General features: G+C 45.1%; 2 protein-coding genes across 3 annotated transcripts in view; one reads left to right on the top strand and one right to left on the bottom strand.

The window, feature by feature from the left end:
• The first annotated feature begins 78 nt into the window (after positions 1–78).
• LOC137300603 (torsin-1A-like) lies at positions 79–24,195 on the top strand. The gene is made up of 5 exons (XM_067969773.1): positions 79–256; positions 4,992–5,257; positions 9,209–9,384; positions 11,297–11,424; positions 18,267–24,195. The coding sequence occupies exons 1-5, from the start codon at positions 106–108 to the stop codon at positions 18,509–18,511; spliced, it is 966 nt and encodes a 321-aa protein (XP_067825874.1). The 5' UTR covers positions 79–105; the 3' UTR covers positions 18,512–24,195.
• LOC137300602 (tetratricopeptide repeat protein 16-like) overlaps positions 21,459–24,966 on the bottom strand; it is a 51,259-nt gene continuing 47,751 nt past the window's right edge. For both annotated transcript variants that reach the window (XM_067969772.1, XM_067969771.1), the window contains one exon: positions 21,459–24,542. In XM_067969772.1, the coding sequence (XP_067825873.1) occupies positions 24,372–24,542 (171 nt within the window). In that variant the 3' untranslated portion in view covers positions 21,459–24,371. The remainder of the gene's footprint in view (positions 24,543–24,966) is intronic.

Here is a 24,966-nt window from a genome sequence, read left to right on the forward strand (position 1 = left end):
ATCTTTTTAAATTTGTTACATTCCAATTGTGACGTCACAGAAAGCGACATGTCTGTATTGCGCATGCGTATTAGGTAGGCGCGGAAGTGACAAGTTTGCGAGGCTATGGAGCTGGTGAAATGGGAGCCGGGGCTTTGGCTCTTTTGTTTTTCCTTTGTTCCCAGTTTTTTGTGCTGGGAGGTCACTTTCCCCTTTCGATCTATGTACTGTCAGCTATCAGACTCCTGCAGTTGCGCCTTCCAGTCTGACATTGATAGTAAGTAATCTTTAAGGTAAAAGGATTTGTGTTCAGGGGGATTGTGTTATTCGCCCCCATTGACAGCTGTAAGTGACTTATTTTGCAGAATGAAATGTAGACTGTAAATACTTTTTTTTTCTCTGAACTGCAGCATAATCCGTTCCTTTCATGCAGTTTTTCATTTTACTTATATTGCTACTTACAGTTATCGGGGATGTATTTTGAAAACGGTTTGTAAGATCGTTACTTTTTTAGAATGAGCTAGCATTTATCCTGTCTTTGGTACATTTAAGAATGCACTCTAATGCTCAAGAATACCATTCTTAGAAAGAAGCCTGCACTAACTATCTGAGATTTTATTTTTCAGGAAACTCCATTACAGATTCCTCTTCCAGGGAGATTTGATTTGAACTATTCAGTCCTGAACTTCAAACCCTACATCCTATCCATTATCAATACTGCGTATTTTCACCTTCATAACATTGCCCATTTCCACTCTTACCTCAGCCCTGCTGCCACTGAAACCCTTATTCAGTTTTTTGCGACCTCTCATCGCAATTCCTGTACTCTCCTCCAAACAGGCTTCACCTCCACCTTCCATAAACTGCAACTAATCCAAAATGCAGCCACCCACACCCTGTCCTGTTGATGGTGTTAGGTAGAGAATTCCAGGATATTGACCTAGTGACGATATATGTCCATGTCAGAATAGTCTGAGACTTGAAGAGGAACTCGAAGGTGATGGTGTTTCCAAGATATCTCTGCTGTTGTCCTTCTTAATGGTAGATGTCATGGGGGAGGAAGGTGCTTTTGAAGTAACCATAGTGTTGCTGTAGAGCGTCCTGTAGATTGTATGGGATTAGAGTAGACAGGGCTGATGGCCGGCGCGGACACGATGGGCCGAAGGGCCTCTATCCGTGCTGTATGACTCTATGACTCTATGACTCTACATACTGTAGCCACAGTGCAGCAGTGGTGGAGGGGATTGATATTAAATTAAGTGGTAGGAATGCCAATCAAGCAAACTGCTCTGTTCTGGATGATGTCAAACTTTTTGAGTGCTATTGTGGCTGTGAGTGGAAAATATTCCATCACACTCTTGACTTGAGCCTTTTTGATGGTGGATTGGCTTTGAGGGGTCAGGTTGATATGGCTGGTCCAATTAAGCTGCTGATCAATGCCCACTCCCTGAGATTTTGATGGTGAGGGGCTCAGTGATGGTGGTGCCATTGAAGGTTAGGAAGAGTTGGCTGCGCTTTCTCTTGTTTGAGGTGGTTATTGTCCGCTACTTATGTGGTGCGAATATTACCTGCCACTTCTCAGCCCAAGCTTGGATGTTATCCAGGTCCCGCTGTAGGCTGACGTCGGCTGTGTCATTATCGAAGGAGTTGCGAATGGAGCTGAACACTTTGAAATTGTCAGCAAACAGCCCCTGTAGAGATGACTTAGGGCTGCAGTGATTGGCATCTGACAACCACAACTTTATGTTAGGTTTGCCTCCAGCCACTGGGAGGTTTTCCCTTTGACTCTCTGACCTCAGTTTTATTACAGCTCCTTGGTGCCCTACTCGGTTAAATACTGCCTTGAGATAGGGTAGCTACTCTCACCTCTCTCCTGGAATTCAGCTCTTGCATCTATGTCTGGTTCAAGGCTGTGACGAATTCTGGAGAATCCAAACTGAGTGTCAGTGACCTGTTATTGGTGAGTAGGTGTTCCTTGTTGGCACAGTTGCTAACTCTTTCCGCCACTTTACTGATGATCATGTGAAGGTTGGTGGGGCAATAATTGACTGGGTTAAATTTGTCCTTTTTTTTGTGTATAGGACCTTCCTGGGCAATCTTCCACATTGTCGGTTAGATGCCAACATCATAGCTGTACTGGAACAGCTTGGCTAGGAGAGTGGCTAGCTCTGATGCACAGGTCATCAGCAATACAGCCGGGATATTGTCAGGGCCCATAGCCTTTGCTATGTCCAGTGCAGTTAGCCACTTCTTAATGTCACGTGGAATGAACTGAGTTGGTTGGGCACTGGCATTCATGATGTGGGGGGTACTTCGAAAGGAGGCCAAATAGTATTGTTCACTCAGAACTTCTGGCTGAAGACGCTTGAAAACACTTCAGTCTTATGGGATATTCCCGGAGTCGCCGCCTCCTGTTAGTTGCCTGGTTGTCACACCATTCTCGACTGGATTTGGTAGGGTTACAGAGCTTTCCTCTGATCCATTGGTTGTGACGCTGTTTAGCTCTGTCTTTAGCCTGATGCTTTTGATATTTAGCTTGCAGGTAGCCCTGTGTAGTTTCACTAGGTTGTTACCTAATTCTAAGGTATGCCTGGTGCTGCTCCTACACTCCCTTTACACTCCCCATTGAACCAGGGTTGATCTGTCTTGGTGACCAAGGAGTAAGGAATATGCTGTGGTGATGGTATACAATTCTGCTGTTGCTGATGGCTCACGGTGCCTCATGGATGCCTCGTTTTGGGCTGCTAGATCTGTCCTTAGTCTGTCTCACTTAGCACAGTGGTGGCACCATAGTACATGATTGAGGGTATCCTCGCTGTGGAGATGAAACGTTGTCTTTACAAGGAATCCTGCCCGTGCTATCGTTGACAGATGTGTCTGCGACAGGTAGTTTGGTGAGGATGAGGTCAAGTAGCTTACTTCCTCATGTTGATTCCCTCACTACCTGATGCAGGCTCAGTCTGGCAGCGACATCCTTCAGGACTCGGTCATCTCGGTTAGTCTTTGCCGTTGCTTCCCTCAGAGCTTTCTCTAAATGATATTCAACACCCCATCCACCACCCTAAACATTCACTCCCTTCACCACCGGCGCAGTGTGGCTGCAGTGTGTACCATCCACAGGATGCACTGCAGCAACTCGCCAAGGCTTCTTCGACAGCACCTGCCAAACCCGCGACCTCTGCCACCTAGAAGGACAAGGGCAGCAGGCACATGGGAACAACACCACCTGCACGTTCCCCTCCAAGTCACACACCATCCCGACTTGGAAATATATCGCCGTTCCTTCATTGTCGCTGGGTCAAAATCCTGTAACTCCCTTCCTAACAGCACTGTGGGAGAACCTTCACCACATGGACTGCAGCGGTTCAAGAAGATGGCTCACCACCACCTTCTCAAGGGCAATTGGGGACGGGCAATAAATGCTGGCCTTGCCAGCGACGCCCACATCCTATGAACAAATAAAAAAAAAAACATGGAGTAGTATTGATTCATCAGTTGAGGGGGGCAGGAAGTATTGATCAGCAGGAGGTTTCTTGACATTGTTTGACCTGAAGCCATGAGACTTTGTGGGATCTGGAGTCAATTTTGAGGACTCCCAGAGCCAAATCTGTCTGACAGTAAACCAGTGTGTCCCCACCTCTCGTGGGACAGGAGATACCCAGGGATGGTGATGGAGTATGGGATGTTGGCTGATAGATATTCTTCTGTGAGTGCAACTATGTCAGGCTGTTGCCGATTTAGGCTGGACAACAGCTCTCCCAACTTGGACACCAGTCCCAAATGTCAGTGAGGAGGACTTTTCAGGGTCAACTGGGCTGAGATTGCCTTTGTCTTGTCCTGATATAATGCCTTTCGCATTGCTGTTAGGTTTGTCTCTCTTTCCCCCCCCCCCCTTATTTTTGACTTTGGTAGCAATTGCAAGTGGTTTGCTAGGCCACTTCGGTAGCAATTAAGAGTCAGCCACATAATGCGGGACAGAAGTCACGTGTAGGCCAGATTGGGTAGGGGTAGCAGGCTCCCTTCCCTTAAAGATATTAGAAGATTTCATGCTCATTTTCCTGGTGCCAGTGCCCAAGTTACCAGATTTATTGAATTAAATTTCACAACTTGACATCGTGAGATTTGAACTCATGACCCCTGGGTTGATAGTCCAGTACCAGTTAACTGTTTCAGTTTGTGGACTGTGTGGAGGCTTAAAATATTCAGTCCACACTTGTGTGCATTGAGGTGTTTTTCAAAAAACAAAATGAAATAAATCTGTACGGGGCTATAATAGTGCCTTTTAATTCATACATACGTCTGCCAGACCAGTCCCTCTCACACTGTTGCTGGCCTATTATTGTTAAATGCTATTTGACTGTAGATGGTCAGAGCCAAGGCCAATCTGCCCTCAGCTGACATTTACACAGCATACTTCCAGCATGGATCACTGCACAGTGATTAGGAGCAAGAACCCTTACCCCCAACCCCAAGGACACTAAGGCTGATTGTAGAGAAATCATTCGCCACAGATCTGAATTGTACCTGGGACCTTCCTGCTTTGTATGACCCAGATACTCACTGAATAAACTTCCTGAGCCATTCGTGGAGCTCATTCCCTTGCATATGTTTTTTTAAAAGTCCTGCCCCTATAAATTGCAAATTCCTTAAATTCTGAACCTGTGATGCTTGTGTTTTAGCAATTCTGATATCTCATAGACATTCTTCCCTGTGAAATCTACTCACACCAACATACCACAAATCATCTTCATGAATATAAAAAGGGGGAAAAAGTACCTTTTTAAATGTTAAATACAAAATAATGGCTGATCATAAGATTAATTAGATGTGTGTTTGGGAGGTTGTTGATTTAGGATCTTGTATGCCCATCTATGATTATGCCTGTGGTACACAAACTGGCCCCAAAGCATTTAGGGACTGCATGGTTTCCATATTCACTCTTAATCCTCTGCTATTCTCATTCCCTTTGAACTGACTATTTAACGTTCTATTTGAACTCTTTACCCATATAGATTTGGAGCTGGATCTGTGCCGTCACGTGTATGGACAGCACTTGGCCAAAGAAGTGATTGTCAATGCCATGGAACAGTTTATGGAAAACCGCAATCCACTGAAGCCCCTTGTATTATCGTTCCATGGCTGGTCAGGGACTGGGAAAAGCTATGTCACCTCATTGTTAATGAGACACTTGTACCGGGATGGGATGAAAAGCTCTTATGTGCACCAGTTTGTACCCACCTTGCACTTTCCCCATGCCAGCCATGTCGAGGAATACAAGGTAAGGCTTTTCTTTGTGAGAGGAAAAAATACATTCATATTTAACTGATCGTCTTTTTGGTAAGAAAACCCTGGCCTTTAATCTCATATCTTAGGTACATTGTTAGATTTTAAGCCCTTTTACTTATGGGGCTGTACTGATTTTAAAAAAAAAAGCTTGTGCAGTTTGAAGGATTTGGTCTTACAAAAAAAGTTAGCTATTCATTGGTCTGAGAGGGGAAAATCTAAGTGAATGTGAGGACTGATACTGTTTGATAGTGCAGTTGTGTTGCAGGTACTCTGTTCAAGATTGATATCTGATTTACAGCAGTTCTGAGTTATACTGCTGGCTCCATGCCATTCTCTGGTCAGACTAGCAGAGCTCTGCAAATGTGCACTTGCACACATTAACATTTGCCCATGCGCACAGAGCTCTGCTTACAAGCATCCAAATGCAAATTATATTTTAATGATACCAAAGAGCAACTGGGATAGTCTGTGGTCTGGCTGGAGCGGTTTAATAGTTTGCTTTGGGTCCATTGCAGTAATACTTCGGCTTGTGTAAAGCCGAAGCAGTCTGAGACTATCTGTTTGAGGTGGTCTTTCCTGGCTTGCTAAAATGCAATGTGCTGTCATTTCGGCAACTTCAGTCTTTACGCCCTAGTTTATACTGCAGTTTTTGCATCAATATGATGTGAAAACTGCATTGCATTGAAGCAAAAGCTGCACCGTAACTGGGCCACTGGAGAAAAGATCTGTCATTGTTGAATAAGCTTTTCCCTTAACAACTTAAGTTACTGTGGCAGAATGTGTACTTTGAGGAATTAGCCTCATCAGACAGCTAGTAATTTCCATTATGCACAACATCATGTCTCAAAATCATTGCCTTGCTCCCGTTCCAAGATTGATTTTATGGGCTCAATTTTAAAAGGGTGGCGGGATGGCAGCGGGGGAGGGGAGGGTCAATGGGCATGCGGCAAACCCGAATAATAAAAATGTACCGTTTCCCATATGATCGCAAGTTAATTGGTGGCCCTTAACGTGGCTTCCGGGTTTGCCGACCGACGCCAGCCTGATTGACAGACTGGCTGCCACAGGAGCTGCACATCCGAGAGGGGGAGAAAGAGAGAGAGAGAGAGAGAGAGAGACCTCATCGGCTGCTGCAAGAGAGAGCGGGGGAGGGAACAAAGATCGGGGGGGAGACGAAGATGGGGGTGGGTGGACATTTGGTGGGGGGGGGGGGGGAGACCTTGGAGAGACATGGGAGGGGGGGGGAGACCTTGGAGAGACATGGGAGGGGGGGGGAGGCCTTGGAGAGACATGGGAGGGGGGGGGGGGAGGCCTTGGAGAGACATGGGAGGGGGGGGGGGAGGCCTTGGAGAGACATGGGAGGGGGGGGGGGGGAGGCCTTGGAGAGACATGGGAGGGGGGTGGGAGGCCTTGGAGAGACATGGGAGGGGGGGGGAGGCCTTGGAGAGACATGGGAGGGGGGGGAGGCCTCGGAGAGACATGGGAGGGGGGGGAGGCCTCGGAGAGACATGGGAGGGGGGGGGAGGCCTCGGAGAGACATGGGTTGGGGGGGAGACCTCGGAGAGACGTGGGGGGGGAAAGACCTCGGAGAGACGTGGGGGGGTGGGGGGGGGAAAGACCTCGGAGAGACGTGGGGGGGTGGGGGGGGGGAAAGACCTCGGAGAGACGTGGGGGGGTGGGGGGGGGGAAAGACCTCGGAGAGACGTGGGGGGGTGGGGGGGGGAAGACCTCGGAGAGACGTGGGGGGGTGGGGGGGGGGAAAGACCTCGGAGAGACGTGGGGGGGTGGGGGGGGGGAAAGACCTCGGAGAGACGTGGGGGGGTGGGGGGGGGGAAAGACCTCGGAGAGACGTGGGGGGGTGGGGGGGGGGAAAGACCTCGGAGAGACGTGGGGGGGTGGGGGGGGGGGAAAGACCTCGGAGAGACGTGGGGGGGTGGGGGGGGGGAAAGACCTCGGAGAGACGTGGGGGGGTGGGGGGGGGGAAAGACCTCGGAGAGACGTGGGGGGGTGGGGGGGGGGAAAGACCTCGGAGAGACGTGGGGGGGTGGGGGGGGGGAAAGACCTCGGAGAGACGTGGGGGGGTGGGGGGGGGGAAAGACCTCGGAGAGACGTGGGGGGGTGGGGGGGGGGAAAGACCTCGGAGAGACGTGGGGGGGTGGGGGGGGGGAAAGACCTCGGAGAGACGTGGGGGGGTGGGGGGGGGAAAGACCTCGGAGAGACGTGGGGGGGTGGGGGGGGGAAAGACCTCGGAGAGACGTGGGGGGGTGGGGGGGGGAAAGACCTCGGAGAGACGTGGGGGGGTGGGGGGGGGAAAGACCTCGGAGAGACGTGGGGGGGTGGGGGGGGGAAAGACCTCGGAGAGACGTGGGGGGGGGAAAGACCTCGGAGAGACGTGGGGGGGGGAAAGACCTCGGAGAGACGTGGGGGGGGGAAAGACCTCGGAGAGACGTGGGGGGGGAAAGACCTCGGAGAGACGTGGGGGGGGAAAGACCTCGGAGAGACGTGGGGGGGGAAAGACCTCGGAGAGACGTGGGGGGGGAAAGACCTCGGAGAGACTTGGGGGGGGAAAGACCTCGGAGAGACGTGGGGGGGTGGGGGGGGAAAGACCTCGGAGAGACGTGGGGGGGGGAAGACCTCGGAGAGACGGGGGGGGGGGGAAGACCTCAGAGAGACGTTGGTGTGGGGAGGGGGGGGGGGGAAGACCTCAGAGAGACGTTGGTGTGGGGAGGGGGGGGGGGGAAGACCTCAGAGAGACGTTGGTGGGGGGGGGGGGTGGGGAGACCTCCAGAGAGACGTTGGTGGGGGGGGGGGGGGGTGGGGAGACCTCCAGAGAGACGTTGGTGGGGGGGGGGTGGGGAGACCTCCAGAGAGACGCTGGTTGGGGGGGGGGGGGGGAGACCTCAGAGAGACGTTGGTGGGGGGGGGGGGGGGGAGGCCTCAGAGAGACGTTGGTGGGGGCGGGGGGAGACCTCAGAGAGACGTTGGTGGGGGGGGGGAGACCTCAGAGAGACGTTGGTGGGGGGGGGGGGGGGGGGAGACCTCAGAGAGACGTTGGTGGGGGGGGGGGGAGACCTCAGAGAGACGTTGGTGGGGGGGGGGGGGGGGGGGAGACTCCGGAGAGACGTCTGAGGGGAGTGGGGGGAGACGTCGGAGCAGAGGGGCGCAGGTAACTTTGTTTGAAAGGTAGGTTTATTTATTCTTTTATGTTGTGAGATTTTATTTAATTTTTGTAGTTTATTTTTGCCTGATCCGGCCCTTCATGCCTGGTTTCCAGGCTTGAATCAGAAGCCATGGGAAAGCCGCCCAGGTAAGTTGAAAATAGTTCTAACTAGCTATAATTTAAGAAATAAACTACCTTAAGGACCTCAATGAGGTACATTTGCTTGTTTAAATATCGTCCTGCCGGCTTTAATTGCCAGCGGGACTTCCAGGTTCGGGAATGACGGACGCACCCACATGCGTCTTTGTGAGACGCGGGTTGGAGCTGGGTTCGTTTCTGGCTCCGGATTTTCCTGATTTTCGTTGCCCCCCACCTTCAACGCACCCATGCTTCCATTTTAAAACTGAGGCCCATATCTCTCTAGACCTACCCATTTCTGATAATTGGTTTATCGCTAAGAGAGAACATGCAGATAAGAGTTACATTCTCTGGATCTAAATTGGATTTCATTTTGAAGGTGCACATGATGTCACTTGCAACATGCTCCCGATCACTAATTTGATCGGCTTTGAATGGTGGCATCTTTTCCAAATAGTTCAACTCAGTTTCTTTCATTTGAATGTCAACCTGGGATGTATGTAACTTTGCCATTGTAAAGTTCTTTCAACTGACAATCAACCTTCCTTTATATTAGGGTGTTTAGTGTTTCTGTTGCAATCTGAATAAAACACTGGTGATACACATTGCTCATGTGGTTTCTTTATATTTTTCTTATCTTTTCAGGAGCAGTTGAAAAGTTGGATCAGTGGTAACCTGAGTGACTGCAGCAGATCAGTGTTTATATTTGATGAAATGGATAAAATGCACCCAGGTTTAATTGATGCTATCAAGCCCTTCTTGGGCTATTCACATGTTATGTATGGGACAAATTATCGAAAGGCGATATTTATTTTTGTAAGGTAAGTAATGGGAGATTACAGCGGACACAATTTCTGGGCCTTCTTTCATAATATTCTAATGCACAAGCACACAGGCAGTGCATTAGTTAAAGTGTTAAGCTGTTGGATTTGGAACTGGGAACCAGAGTTCAGATTCTGACATTTGTTCTGTGGCTTCCAGTGGAAGGTGTTGCATCTGACTGGAGGGGAGAGTCTGTAGGCTAATCAAGGAATTGTGCATCCTCCTGATTTAGTAGAACTAAATGGTTGGATGAAGGAAAAACTAATTCCTGGCCATGCGCATGAAATGTGTGGTTAGGAAATCCTTTTTCAGACAAGCTTCAAATTATATTTAATTTTTTAAAAAATGCCCTTTTAATGCACATTGATCAGTTTGTATAAGACTGGATAGAGCTCCCTACCAATGTATCTGAACTCTAATCTGCAAAGATCACTGACTGTATCAATGTAACAATTTTTTGTCTCCACACTGATCTTTAAGGCCACCATACTTAAAGTGAGGGACATTTTCGGATGTGAACTCCATGTACACTGGAAACTAAAAGATCACTCACTGCCTGTGCTTACACCTAAACCTTTCTTTAAATAGCTGTTCAACGTATGAGATTTCTTCCTCCCTGTCTTGGCTGAATTTAGACACAGTTAAGTTATGAGGAGGATGTTTTCAAAACAACCTTCACCGCCCCCCTCTATTCCTTTTAACCGTTTTGACATCCACCTGATTATTTTACTAACTTGTCCATTCTCACGAGAGAATGTTGCTTATGTATCCATGGTGACGGGCAGTGTGTACTGTGTAAATTCTGGCCCTGTGTTCCCATACCCTTTGGGAAGGGGTTGCATGGAGATTAGGCCTTCCCCCAAAGAAGAAAGGCAAAACTGGAAGAAGCGCCCGTGCTGCCACTGTGCATTTCCTAACACTTGACTTAGAGCAGCATTAGAGGAGGTTTCTGAGCAGATAAAACTATAAGTTGGAAGATGGAAAGATTGGAGGAAATAAATGTTGGTGTAACAGACAGAATTAGAGGGATTTCAAAAAATTACAGCAAATATTAAAAATGAACGATTGCTATCCTATTTCAAAATGTAGTCTTCTATACACACTGAATGCATTTGGAAACTGCCATACAAGATATGAAAATATTCATTTCAGGGTTACAGAAGAGGCATGACCCTGGTTGCAAAGGGCTGAAGGCTTTATATACTAGAGGTCATTTTGTGATCTGTTGCGGATCTTCTTTAGCACTCAGTTTGTTCAGTGTATGTTTTGTTCTTTCCTTGGGCTACAGTCTCTTGGTGTTACATTAGGGTTGTATCCTCTTAATTTACTGAATACCTCTGAGAGCAGTAGGCTTCAGTATTCCATATCCATATAACGTAATTGTAGAGTTTGTTTCAAATATTATCATCTAAATAATCGTATTTGGTCTTGTTTTACCCCCTGTAAAATATATCTTTACATTTATTTTCAATTGGCAAAAGTGAAGTATGTATGGATTTTTAAAAAATATACAAGTCATACAGTGTCAACTGACCGTGATCTTGTATTAATATCACTAATTTTAGTGCACTGTCTTACACTTGATTGCAATCCTCAATTGCTATCCATTGTGAAAACTGCTTAGAGTAACATAATCTTTTAGATCGATGGAAAAGTAATTTTTAAGTCTTTAGAAACAGAGTAAAGGCTGTTGAACATCTTTCTGCAGAATCATGAAGAAACTGTTATGATAAGAGATATAAATGTAGCATCTGAAGAAAGTGGAACTTGACAGTCACCTAGCAACAGTGAATAGCAAACTGCTCAGTGGCTTTACCATAAATGACTGATATCTGTGTAATATGTAGATGTTGATGGCAGAGTTCACTCAACTCACTGTCTCATATGTATACAATTATGTCTCATAACCAGCAATGCAGGAGGCGAGCAGATAAACCTGTTGGTGCTAGATTTTTGGAGGAATCGAAAGGACAGGGAGGATATTCAGTTGGGAGATTTGGAGTCCAAAATATCCATGGCAGTTTTCAATAACAAACACAGTAAGTCTTATTTATTTCCTGAGAAGAATGTTCAAATAAGCTGCTGGTATTGTTGATGTATTTTCTTCAGTTGAAAGTATATGGCCTCCCCGAGCGCTATCGTTATAGAACTAGGCCTGTAAAGGCATTGTGTTAAAGGGCTTGGCACTGCAGTTACAATATCTGCCTGTTACAAGAAAACCAATAATAAGTAAGGTTACTGGTGCAGCTGTTATGCTCTGAAAATGTGTGTCTTGCCACTGGTACCCAGAACGATTCTCTCTCTGCTCCCAGCAACCACTGAGTGCAAATTCTGAGATCCCTGCCCTTGTTCCAGTTGTTTCTTGCTGAACAATGTTGGCGCAGAATTGTTGAGCTGGAGTCCGAGGTGCAGACATTGCAATGCATCGGGGAGGGAGGAGAGTTACCTGGACACTTTGACCCAGGATGCAGTCACACCCCTTAGGTTAGGTAGTGGTATAGATTTGGTTAGTGGTCAGGGACAGGAGGATGTGACTGCGAGTCAGGCAGGTAAGGGGACCCCAGATGCAAAGTTGGAGGAAGCTCAGCCTTTGTTCTTGTCCAATAGGTATGAGCTACTTGCTACCTGTGTGGATGACAACAAAGACTGCAGGGAGGATGGGCAAATTGACCATGGCACCATGATACAAGAGGCCATTCAAGTGGGGGGAGCAAAAAGGAATGTGGTAGTGTTAGGGGATAGTATAGGATAGATAGTGTTCTCTGCAGCCGCCACTGGGTGTCCCGAAGGCTGTGTTGCCTGCATGGTACCAGGGTTGAGGACATCTCCTCACTGCTGGAGAAGAACTTGGAGCATGAAGGGGAGAATCCAGTTGTGGGGGTCCACGTAGGAACCAATGACATAGGTCGAACTAGGAATGAAGTTCTGCTGAAGGAGTTTGAGGAGCTAGGGTCCAAATTAAAAATTCTGAAGGACAAAATTAGTCTCCACTTGGAGAAGCAAGGATTAATCAGGGATAGTCAACATGGCTTTGTCAAGGGAAGATCATGTCTGACTAATTTGATTGAATTTTTTGAGGGGGTGACTAGGAGTGTGGATGAGGGTAACGCAGTGGATGTGGTATACATGGATTTCAGTAAGGCCTTCGATAAAGTCCCGCACAGGAGACTGGTCAAGAAGGTACGAGCCCATGGAATCCAGGGTGCCTTGGCACTTTGGATACAAAACTGGCTTAGTGGCAGAAGGCAGAGGGTGATGGTCGAAGGTTGTTTTTGTGACTGGAAGCCTGTGGCCAGTGGGGTACCACAGGGATCGGTGCTGGGTCCCTTGCTGTTTGTGGTCTACATTAATGACTTGGATATGAATGTAAAAGGTATGATCAGTAAGTTCGCTGATGATACAAAAATTGGTAGGGTGGTAAATAGCGAGGAGGATAGCCTCAGTCTGCAGGACGATATAGATGGGTTGGTCAGATGGGCGGAACAGTGGCAAATGGAATTTAACCCGGAAAAGTGCGAGGTGATGCACTTTGGAGGGACTAACAAGGCAAGGGAATACACAATGAATGGGAGGACCCTAGGCAAGACAGAGGGTCAGAGGGATCTTGGTGTGCAAGTTCACAGATCCCTGAAGGCGGCGGAACAGGTAGATAAGGTGGTAAAGAAGGCATATGGGATACTTGCCTTTATTAGCCGAGGCATAGAATATAAGAGCAAGGAGGTTATGATGGAGCTGTATAAAACACTGGTTAGGCCACAGCTGGAGTACTGTGTGCAGTTCTGGTCGCCGCACTACAGGAAGGATGTGATCGCTTTGGAGAGGGTGCAGAGGAGATTCACCAGGATGTTACCAGGGCTGGAGCGCTTCAGCTATGAAGAGAGACTGGGAAGATTGGGTTTGTTTTCCTTGGAGCAGAGGAGGTTGAGGGGGGACATGATTGAGGTGTACAAAATTATGAGGGGCACAGATAGGATGGATACTAAGGAGCTTTTTCCCTTCGTTGAGGGTACTATAACAAGGGGACATAGATTCAAGGTAAAAGGCGGGAGGTTTAGAGGGGATTTGAGAGAGAACTTTTTCACCCAGAGGGTGGTTGGAGTCTGGAACTCACTGCCTGAAAGGGTTGTGGAGGCAGGAACCCTCACAACATTCAAGAAGCATTTGGATGAGCACTTGAAATGCCATAGCATACAAGGCTACGGACCAAATGCTGGAATATGGGATTAGAGTAGACAGGGCTGATGGCCGGCGCGGACACGATGGGCTGAAGGGCCTCTATCCGTGCTGTATAACTCTATGACTAAGAACCTCAAAGGTAATAATCTCTGGATTACAACCTGAGCCATGTGCAAATTGGCATAGGGTCAAACAGATTAGATGGTTAAATACGCGGCTGCGAGTGGTGTGGGAAGCAGGGGTTTCAATTCATCTTACACTGGCACCAGTGCTGGGGAAAGAGGGAGCTGTTCTGTTGGGACGGAGTCCACTTAAACCAGGCTGGGACCAGTGTCCTGGCGAATTGAATAACTAGGGCAGTAGACAGGGCTTTAAACTAATAAGAGGGTTCAGGTAAGGGTAAATTTATAAGTCTAAAGAGAAAAGTCAAGGCTATAGACCAGAGTAGTGATTTGGGTGAAAACGAGCAGAGTATGTCAGGAAGGGACAGAGAGTTTAACAAAGGTGATAGGGCAATAGTGACTAAGGTCACATCAGGGGGAAAAAAAGTTAAATTGTAACTTTATCTGAATGCACAAAGAATGCGTAACAAGACAGATGAATTAATGGCACAAATAGAGATAAATGGGCTTGATCTAGTACTGAGCCATTACTGAGATGTGGTTGCAGGGTGACCAAGGTTGGGAACTAAACATTCCAGGGTACTTGACTTTTAGAAAAGATAGGCAAAAATGGAAAAGAAGAGGGCAACCCTGATATTAAAGGATGAGATGAAGGCAGTAGTGAGAAAGGATCTGAGCTCAGAAAATCAGGATGTAGAATCCTGATGGGTGGAGATAAGAAATAACAAGGGGCAGAAAACACTGGTGGGAGTAGTTTATAGGCCCCCTAACAGTAGTTACAGTGTTGGACAGAGTATAAATCAGGAAATTAGAGGAGCATGTAACAAGGGTAATGCAATAATCGTAGGGGACTTTAATCTTCATATAGACTTGGCAAACCAAATAGGCAAAAGTAGTTTGCGGGGCGAGTTCATGGAATGCATCTGAGACAGTTTTCTAGAACAGTATGTCGAGGAATCAATTAGGGAACAGGCTATTTTAGATTTAGTATTGTGTAAACAGACAGGGTTAATTAGTAATCTTATAATAAATGATCCTCTGGGGAAGAGTGATCGAATTTCATATTGAGTTTGAGAGTCTTTTGAGGGTATAACTAGCAGGTTAGATAAGGGGGAACCAGTGGATGTAGTATATTTCGATTTTCAAAAGGCATTCGATAAGATGCCACACAAGGTTGTTACAGAAGATTAGGGCTCATGGGATTGGGGGTAATATACTAGCATGGATTGAGGATTGGTTAACGGACAGAAAACAGAGCGTAGGAATAAACCTGTCATTTTCGGGTTGGCAGTTTGTAACTAGTGGGGTGCCCCGAGGATCAGTGCTTGGGCCTCCACAGTTCACAATATATATCAGTGACTTAGATGAGGGGACCGAGTGTAATGTATCCAAGTTTGCTGACGATACAAAGCTAGGTGGGAAAGTAGGACGCAAAGAGTCTGCAAAGGGATATAGACAGGTTAAGTGAGCGGGTGAGAAGATGGCAGATGGAGTATAATGTGGGGAAATGTGAAATTATCCACTTTGGTAGGAAGAATAGAAAAGCAGAATATTTTTTAAAAGGTGAAAGACTAAGAAATGTTGGTAGTCGGAGGCAATTGGGTGTCATTGTACACGAATTACAGAAAGTTAACATGCAGGTACAGCAAGCAATTAGGAAGGCTAATGATATGTTAGCCTTTATTGCAAGAGGGTTGGAGTATAAGAGCAAGGAGGTCTTGCTGCAATTATATTGTTCCTCAGGGCAGTGTCCTAGGCCCAACCATCTTCAGCTGCTTTATCAATGACCTTCCCTCCATCATAAGGTCAGAAATGGGGATGTTCGCTGATGATTGCACAGTGTTCAGTTCCATTCGCAACCCCTCAGATAATGAAGCAGTCCGAGCCTGCATGCAGCAAGACCTGGACAACATCCAGGATTGGGCTGATAAGTGGCAAGTAACATTCACGCCAGACAAGTGCCAGGCAATGACCATCTCCAACAAGAGAGTCTAACCACCTCCCCTTGACATTCAATGACGTTACCATCGCCGAATCCCCCACCATCAACATCTTGGGGGTCACCATTGACCAGAAACTTAACTGGACCAGCCACATAAATACTGTGGCTACAAGAGCAGGTCAGAGGCTGGGTATTCTGCGGCGAGTGACTCACCTCCTGATTCCCCAAAGCCTTTCCACCATCTACAAGGCACAGGTTAGGAGTGTGTTGGAATACTCTCCACTTGCCTGGGTGAGTGCAGCTCCAACAACACTCAAGAAGCTCGACACCATCCAGGACAAAGCAGCCCGCTTGATTGGCACCCCATCCACCACCCTAAACATTCACTCCCTTCACCACCGGCGCACCGTAGCTGCAGTGTGTACCATCCACAGGATGCACTGCAGCAACTCGCCAAGGCTTCTTTGACAGCACCTCCTAATCCCGTGATCTCTACCATCTAGAAGGACAAGGGCAGCAGGCACATGGGAACAACACCACCTGCACGTTCCCCTCCAAGTCACACACCATCCCGACTTGGAAATATATCGCCGTTCCTTCATCGTCGCTGGGTCAAAATCCTGGAACTCCCTTCCTAACAGCACTGTGGGAGAACCGTCACCACACGGACTGCAGCAGTTCAAGAAGGCGGTTCACCACCATCTTCTCAAGGGCAATTAGAGATGGGCAATAAATGCTGGCCTTGCCAGCGACACCCACATCCCATGAACAAATTTTAAAAAAAATGTAGGGCTCTGGTGAGACCACACCTGGAGTACTATACAGTTTTGGTCGCCTTACCTAAGGAAGGATATACTTGCCCTAGAGAGGGGTGCAATGAAGGTTCACTAGATTGATTTCTGGGATGAGAGGGTTGTCCTATGAGGAGAGATTATTGTGTAGAATGGGTCTACATTCTCTGGAGTTTAGAAGAATGAGAGGTGATCTCATTGAAACGTATAAAATTTTTAGAGGGCTTGATAGGGTAGATGCTGAGATGCTGAGAGGCTGCTTCCCCTGGCTGGACAGTCTAGAACCATGGGTCATAGTGTCAGGATAAGGGCTCGGCCATTTAGGACCGAGATAAGGAAAAATTTCTTTGCTCAGAGGGTTGTGAATCCTAGGAATTCTCTACCCCAGAGGGCTGTGGATGCTCAGTCATTGAGTATATTCAAGACTGAGATTGATAAATTTTTGGACACTAAGGGAATCAAGGGATATGGGGATAGGGCGGGAAAGTGGAGTTGAGGTAGAAGATCAGCCATGATCTTACTAAATGGCGGAGCAGGCTCAAGGGACCATATGGCCTACTCCTGCTCCTGTTTCTCATGTTTTTATGTTCTAATGTTTGAAAGCCACCTAATACCCAAGAGGTGGAGAAAAACTTTTGTGACCTTGTGTTTACCATGCACAACTGTTTCCAATGGAGAGTATGATACAATTCCACTGTTTTGATTGTGCAATTCCCAATCATATTAGTTGGGTGGTCACAGTTACACAATTGTGATGAAATACTGTACAAATGTTCTTGCTTTGTACTCCGACAAATCAAGAACATTTGCTTTGTACTTGCTTTGTCAGAGTACAAAGCAAGAACATTTGTACAGTATGTCATTGATGTTTCCTGGGTCGGATGTAGGCTAGTCCTGATAGATCCCCTACTCTAGTGCACTCATAACCTACATCACCAGGATGGGTTTTAATGCGAGGGAGACCAAAAATGCCAAATCACCAACAGGGAGAAGCAGTGCTGCAAATTGTGGCTGCATAGATGGTGATGGTTAGGAGGGTGTGTGCTTCATACTGAAAGTGTTCTGTCTTTAATAAATCTCAGATTTTGTTTATTTTTAACGTGAAAATATTTGACAACGGCAAAGTGAAAACACATTTTTTGTGAAATTAAATTTTTTTTACAATATTTTTCAAACTTGTAATTAGGATCAGTATAACTATATAGGTTCAAGTGAGAAATCCACACTGACAGCTAAAGAGCTGTATCGCCTTACAACACCGGCACTGCATAAGGATGTATGCAGTAGGGTGAAAATGAAGTGTTTCATAATTATTATACTGAATGTGACAGTGGATTCCAAGACCTCTGGTACCTATTCTATGTATCTGGGCTTTCCAGTTTTTGCTAAAGCAAAACGCCCAATTTAACCCCCCGCCCGATTTGAAAATAGTTTGTGTTTATTTTATATCGTTGTTAAAAACACGTAAACATGCTTAGCGCTTCCACGAGCTTTCGGAGATGACAATAGGGTCAACTTTGTTCAAGTTCATGACACTCCCAAGTCCTGTTTCCCACACTGGACATGCTGCTCGTGTGATCAACTAATGCCACTGACCAACATCCGGTGATGGTCATTTAAAAATCTCAAGGTCACTAATTACTCCTGTAAACTCCTTGTTGGTTAGGTATTGGTGTAATTACACCGCTGCTTGTTATGTTTGTGGAAAGCACTGACATAACACGGATTTTGGTGTAACCAAAAAATAGTTTAAAATTACGAGAAACCCTATAATTGGCCGAATGGATTTTTTAATTTGTCTTTCAAGTCTTGTTTGCCCCACTAACTTGCATTCCTATATTTGTTTACAGGTGGATTCTGGAATTCCGACATTATAAATGAAGAGCTTGTTGATTATTTTGTACCATTTCTACCCTTGAAGCTCAAGCATGTCAAGGATTGTGTGAGAAGCGAGATGCTCTCCAGAGGCATAAAACCTAGAAATGATATAATCACAGAAGTGGCCAACTCCATGAACTTTATCCCAGAGGATGAGAAATTATTTTCTCAAACAGGCTGCAAAACTGTGTCTGCCAAATTGGACTTTTGCTTGTAACTTCAAGCGAATCTCTTTGTTTAAATGTTTGTGTAAGAAAGTGCAATTGTATATCTGTGAGTAGCATTGTTTCTTGGGGGAGGATCTGATTAATGTTGCTAGCTTAAGTAATTTACTTTTATATTTGATGATTTACAATTAGCTTTCGGATTAGTGTCCTGTTTTAGGGATATAAATTGTTGGACCAGAAAAAGAAAATAATTTAATTTACTGGACATTTTTTTTAAGAAGTATTTAATATATCCAAATATTTAATTGTTTCAGAAAGTAATTGAAAATCAGAATATCCTGTGTCATTGAGTCTGGGAGTAACACCGGTGCACTTTGAATATAAAATGGTATTAGTTCAGGATGAGTTTACGCAGACTTTCAGGAGTGGAAAGTGAAAGAAGGACTTCCACTTATGTCCCCAGGATCTTTCAACGTGCTATACAACCAATGGATTATTTTTAAAGTGCAGTCAGTGCGGTTAAGCGGGCAAACATGGCAGCCAAGTTGTGCACAGCCGTGTTTGCCTGCATTTAAAAAAAAGTGACTGCACTTCAAATGAATGGATGACCAGATAATAGATAAACAAAAAACTGGAAATCTGAAACAAAAACAGAAAATGCTGGAAACAAACAGCAGAACAGTCAGCATCTGTAGAAGCAACAGACAAGTGAAGCATTTTGCGGTGTAACCCTGATCAGATAATCTGTTTTTGATGGTGGTGAAGTGAGGGATATTGGCCACAACATTGCAGGAACTCCCTGCTCTTCAGATGGCGGCATGGGATCTATTACCCTGTCTCAAGTGGACGTATCCGTTTAATGCCTCATCCAAAGGTAGATAGATAGATGGATGAATACAGAGTTCACCCCTAGTAGTTATCTTTTCGAATCCCACAGATGGACAGAGGATTTGACTTCTAACCCCAGTCACAAAATCATGAGCGTGTGCCCCAGGGCTGCCTCTAATGCAAAAGCTCTGGCGAAAGGTCTTTGACCTGAAACGTTAACTCTGTTTCTTTCTCCACAGATGCTGCCTGACTTGCTGAGCTTTTCCAGCATTTTCTGTTTTTATTTCTGCCTCTAATGCAGTTACATACGAAAATGATGGGCAGGAACAGTCCAGCTGGTCAGTCAAGCCTGCCCCACACTCACGATGCCTGGAGCAGTTGGGTCAGTTTTGCCAGTTCTCAAGTCACCAATAATTAAGTATTTTGTGATGGAGGGTGGACGGGAGTGGTGTGAGGAGGGAGGAATGTTGAGATTCTTGCTGCCAAAACATTGACGCAGACCATATAAAAATCTACATCCTGCAAAGAGACAATTTTTGAAATACAATTGACCACATTTTACAACACAGGGTCTGAGAGATAAAATGGTTGAGCATTTTTTTTGGTACAAAGTGTATATTTTATGATCAGTTTGATATCTATGTTATAAGGCTTGATTTTTCAAATTTAACTTTGCACACCTGCATGCACTCAAAGTGGACGTGGGATTCTGAACATGAAGGATTTTTATGCTGTAAAGCTGTTAAATAGAGAAAAATGGATACTTGCCAGTGGTTACAAGGCAGTAATGTCATTGGGAATCACCTACATGGTTTCTAACCACCATCTGAACCATTGAGATAAAGTTACTGCCTAGAAATCATTCCCACCTAGCATTTTTCATAATTATACACTGATGAGGGCAGTATTACTTCTTTTCCTTTGACCAGTGTTGGGTGTGGTGGCAGAGATTGGTCAAGGTACTATGCACAGTTGACCTCCACCTTTTGACGATCGGATGGAATCACTGTAAATTAAATAACAACAACTTGTACTTGTATAGCACTTTTTATACAGCAAAGCTTCCCAGATGCTTCACAAGAGGGATTGGACACTGGGCAGGAATTAGGGAAGTAACTGAAAGCACGGTTGAAGAGCGAGGTTTTGAGGAGATTTTTTTGACGTTTGGAAGAGATGTGGCGAGGGGTTGAGCAAGCTGATCCCACAATACACCTTACCACTCCAGGGCACTGTGCAATAAGTTGCCATGTGTTTTTAGTTCCTCCTGTAGGCCAGCCAAGATGGGAAATTGCAGTTACGAGTTTGTAGCTGACCACTCTGGCATGAATCCCTGAGGTGCTTTGTCTTAAATCTTAACACAAATACTCCGTGGTTTTCCTCACCAAAAAATCCTAGGTGTTAGTTCTTAAGTCAGGTGGACTTTCCATTCCAGATTGCTACAAAACTCATCTTGCCACCCAGTATTGGAAGATCGACTCTGCAGATCAGATTGGTATTGCAAATTATTTCAAAATGTTTATTTTAAAAATGCAGTTCCACTGAAATTATGATCTTTTGATGTTCGTGAAACTGCGATAACCCTAATTTTTTGCTTTAGTCAACCCTCAGTGCCCTAGTAAATTCTGGCTGATGTGAAATTCCTCAACCATTTCCCCTCTGGCTTCTAGAAGTGGATCTGTCTTCTTTCACTATACATGACAGGCAGGATTGAACAGCCTCTTTTCCGATCCAAAAACCGGACTAGCTGACACTCCTTTATCCGGTTAAACGGTGAAGGAAACACTTGTTGCTGTTTCATGGTTTGACTGGGGGAGTGGGTTGTGTAATAATCACAACCAAACCAAACATTTCAAGGCTCAAGCTCACGGTTGGCATTTCTGAATCTTCCAAGTTTCAAATCTGGATTTCTGCTTTTCTGTGAATTGACAATTTTATTTGACACAAAACGATACAAAATACAAACTTGAACTTAGGTTCTCACTGATATTGTATGTTTGCTGATTTCTAAAACTTTTTTTTGATACTTTAATGTTCAAAACTTTTTTTTTGACTGAAAGAGTCCATATCAACAAGAGAAATCAGTAAAAACTGATACTGTAAGTATTTTTCTGTCCTTTTAATATAAATTTTGTAAACATGTTTACAAGTAATTTATAAATTGTGAACATGCTGCAGTTTTATAAAAATGTTAAAATGGCAATTTCTGTTTTATTTTTGAAGAAAACTATGGGATCTTGGAAGGTACAGCACAGAAGGAGGCCATTCGGCCCATTGTGTTCATGCCAGCCGAAAAAGAGCTATCCAGCTTAATCCCACTTTCCAGCACTTGGTCCATAGCCCTGTAGGTTACAGCACTTCAAGTACACATCCAAGAACTTTTTAAATGAGTTGAGGGTTTCTGCCTCTACCACCCTTTCAGGCAGTGAGTTCCAGACCCCCACCACCCACTGGGTGAAAATATTTCTCCTCAGCTCCCGTCTAATCCTTCTACCAATCACTTTAAATCTATCTACCCTGGTCACTGACCCCTTTGCTAAGGGAAATAGGTCTTCCCTATCCACTCTATCTAGTCCCATCATAATTTTATATACCTCAATTAAATCTCCCCTCAGTCTCCTTTGTTCCAAAGAAAACAACCCGAGCCTATCCAATCTTTTCTCATAGCTAAAATTCTCCAGCCCTGGCAACATGCTCCTAAATCTCCTGTGTACCCTCTCTAGTGCAATCACATCTTTCCTGTAATATGGTGACCAAAACTGTGCACAGTACTCAAGTTGTGGCCTAACCAATGTTTTATACAGTTCTAGCATAACTTCCCTGCGCTTATATTCTATGCCTCGGCTAATAAAGGAAAGTATCCCGTACGCCTTTTTAACCACCTTATCTAACTGTCCTGCTACCTTCAGGGATCTGTGGACATGCACTCCAATGTCCCTTTGTTCCTCTACACCTCTCAGTATCCTCCCATTTATTGTGTACTTGTTTGCTTTTCCCAAATGCATTGCCTCACACTTCTCTGGATTGAATTCCATTTGCTACTTTTCTGCCCACCTGACCAGTCCACTGATATCTTCCTGTAGTCTACAGCTTTCCTCCTCACTCAACCACACAGCCAATTTTTGTATCATCTGCAAACTTCTTGGTCAAGCCCCCCACATTCAAGTCCAAATCATTAATGTATACCACAAAAAGCAAGGGACCTAGTACTGAGCCTTGCGGGACCCCACAGGAAACAGCCTTCCAGTCGCAAAATCACCCGTCAACCATTACCCTTTGCTTCCTGCCACTGAGCCAATTTTGGATCCAAATAGCCACTTTCCCTTGGATTCCATGGGCTGCATTTGTACAGTTCCTAATCTCAGTTCAGAACTGGTGCAAGAATCTGGATTGGCATATTTGGAGTCACCAGTTCCTGTTTCTGTTTGTACTGTGGGACAATCTCGTGGATGTGAGGGAAAAAAATGTGATGACAACAGAAAAAGTCTGCCTGCCTTCTGTGTGTTGTTGCACATGGGAGTTTATAAACTGCCACCCTGTTTCAACAACATTCTAGACTGGAGAGGAATCATAGAATGATACAGCACAGAAGGAGGCCATTCGGCCCATGGTGCCAGTGCCGGCTCTTTGGTTGAGCAATCCAATTAGTCCCACTCCCCTGCCCTGTCCCCATAGCCATGTAATTTTTTTCCCTTCAAGTATTTATCCAATTCCCTTTTGACAGTTACTATTGAATTTGCTCCCATCACCCTTTCAGGCAGTGCATTCCAGATCATAACAACTCCCTACGTAAAAAAAAATGCTTCCTCATGTTGCCTCTGGTTCTTTTGCCAATCGCTTTAAATCTGTGTCCTCTGGCTACCAACCCTTCTGCCACTGGAAATAGAGTTTCACTGGAGAAACTATCAAAACCTTTAATGATTTTGAACAACCTATCAAATCTCCCCTTAACCTCTGCTCTAAGGAGAACAACCCCAGCTTCTCCAGTCTCTCCCCATACGTGAAATCCCTGATACCATTCTAGTAAATCTCTTCTGCACCTTCTCCAATGCCTTGAATTCCTTCCTAAAGTGTGGTGCCCAGAGAGAGAAGCATTTCTGAAAATAAGTATTAGAGTACTAAAACCACTTAGACAGGAGGGTGGGAAATTGTGGGAGCTGGTGGTTTATTGGGTATGGAATTGTTTGGTGATAGGAATATGCCAAAATCTATAGAGCCTGGAACTTTGCATTTTAGGACTTCAGAATAATAAAAACTTGCAGATCCGTGTGGCGTTGATGGATGATCTGGAGCACATGTGAGGTTTGGCTGATAACCTGGTCTGCCCCTTTAAGGCCACGGTTCCAAAAAGGAAAATCCAGTTAATTGTAGCTACTTACAAACAACTGAGGATGATCGGAAGGTCTTAGTAAATTTCAGGCTCCAGGATAATGGCTGGCTTTTTAAAAATTGTTTTACCTCTAACAGTGTGCTGGCTGCTGTGTGTTGGATGTGTCCTAGCCATAAGACTCATGTTGTGAATGCACTAAATTTATGATGTTTACAGTTCAACAGGTCTTTTTTTCCTCTCAATTACCAGAGAAAGATTTATCAGTTGACATCCTGTACGTTGTTTGTACACCTTGTTAGATTGGGTATTGTTTTTTTTGGGGGGGGGGGGAAGGATTAATTGAAGTATTAAAAAAGACAGTTTTGAAAGTCAGGAAATATATAATTATTTCTCCAGTTCACACTGCACACGATCCTGGAAATGGAAATGCATTAATACATCCCTAGTTTCATGGAATTATATTTGTGGATGAGTTGCCTTTATCTGATTGGGTTTGTTTAAATCCTTCTCAGTGAAAATAGATCACCTCTCAAGTAACAGTGTAATGCTGCTTTTTCAATAAAAAAGACTATATAAGTATTTCATCACAATTTTGTAATTATGTTCACATTGAATGTATAGTGCAGCACAAGCACACTTAAGGTTTAAATATTTATTTAATCTATAGTCTATTAACAAAAGTTAACATTACCATTTTATTAAATTGGCTAATTGAATTGACCGATTGAAGAAGAAGCAATGAAAGGTAACTTGCATTACTTAAGTCCTGCCTGGAGGGAGCTAAATTTCTTCCAGTTGTATGGCTTGCTTTGTGATGCGTCTTCTGAATTTTGGGAAGCATTGTCTGCGAGAATCATGCTAATCCTTGGTCTATTAGCCAGCAAGGGTTTCCTATTATGAAGAGACTTTCTGATTTCTAGAGTTATCTGTATCAACATAGAAAAATGTATCATCCGTTAGGAGTAAGTACAGGCTACAGACACTGCACATTAAACAACATGCTTCTACTCATGGAAAAGACCTGTTCTGAAATGACTTCATTTTCACTTAAGAGGATCAGGAGGTTCTGGATGAGCTCTTAGGCTAGCCTGCCTGAAGTCATCATTCCCAATATTGGTTTCAATAGAGCTGCTCCTGGGAACTCCCTGCAGGTGATGTCACTGAGTGAACCAGCAGGGAGAAGCGGACCTAATCCAGAAGATCTTTGTGCAGGTAAACATTGATGGACAAGCTATCAACCATGGAGGTCATCACAGCAAACTCTCATCCTGTTCTCACCTGACATCCATATACTTTCCAGAGGGACTCACCAAATGGTGATCAGGAGGGGGGATCCGGGCTAATTATTCC

The sequence above is a fragment of the Heptranchias perlo genome, chromosome 31 (genome assembly GCF_035084215.1).
Source record: "Heptranchias perlo isolate sHepPer1 chromosome 31, sHepPer1.hap1, whole genome shotgun sequence".
NCBI lineage: Eukaryota > Metazoa > Chordata > Chondrichthyes > Hexanchiformes > Hexanchidae > Heptranchias > Heptranchias perlo.

Excerpts from the sequence above, each read along its gene's own strand:
- LOC137300603 (XM_067969773.1), top strand. The coding sequence starts at position 106 with ATGGAGCTGGTGAAATGGGAGCCGGGGCTTTGGCTCTTTTGTTTTTCC. Across the intron at positions 9,385-11,296 it reads GCGATATTTATTTTTGTAAG|CAATGCAGGAGGCGAGCAGA; the intron begins GTAAGTAATGGG and ends TCTCATAACCAG. Across the intron at positions 11,425-18,266 it reads AGTTTTCAATAACAAACACA|GTGGATTCTGGAATTCCGAC; the intron begins GTAAGTCTTATT and ends ATTTGTTTACAG.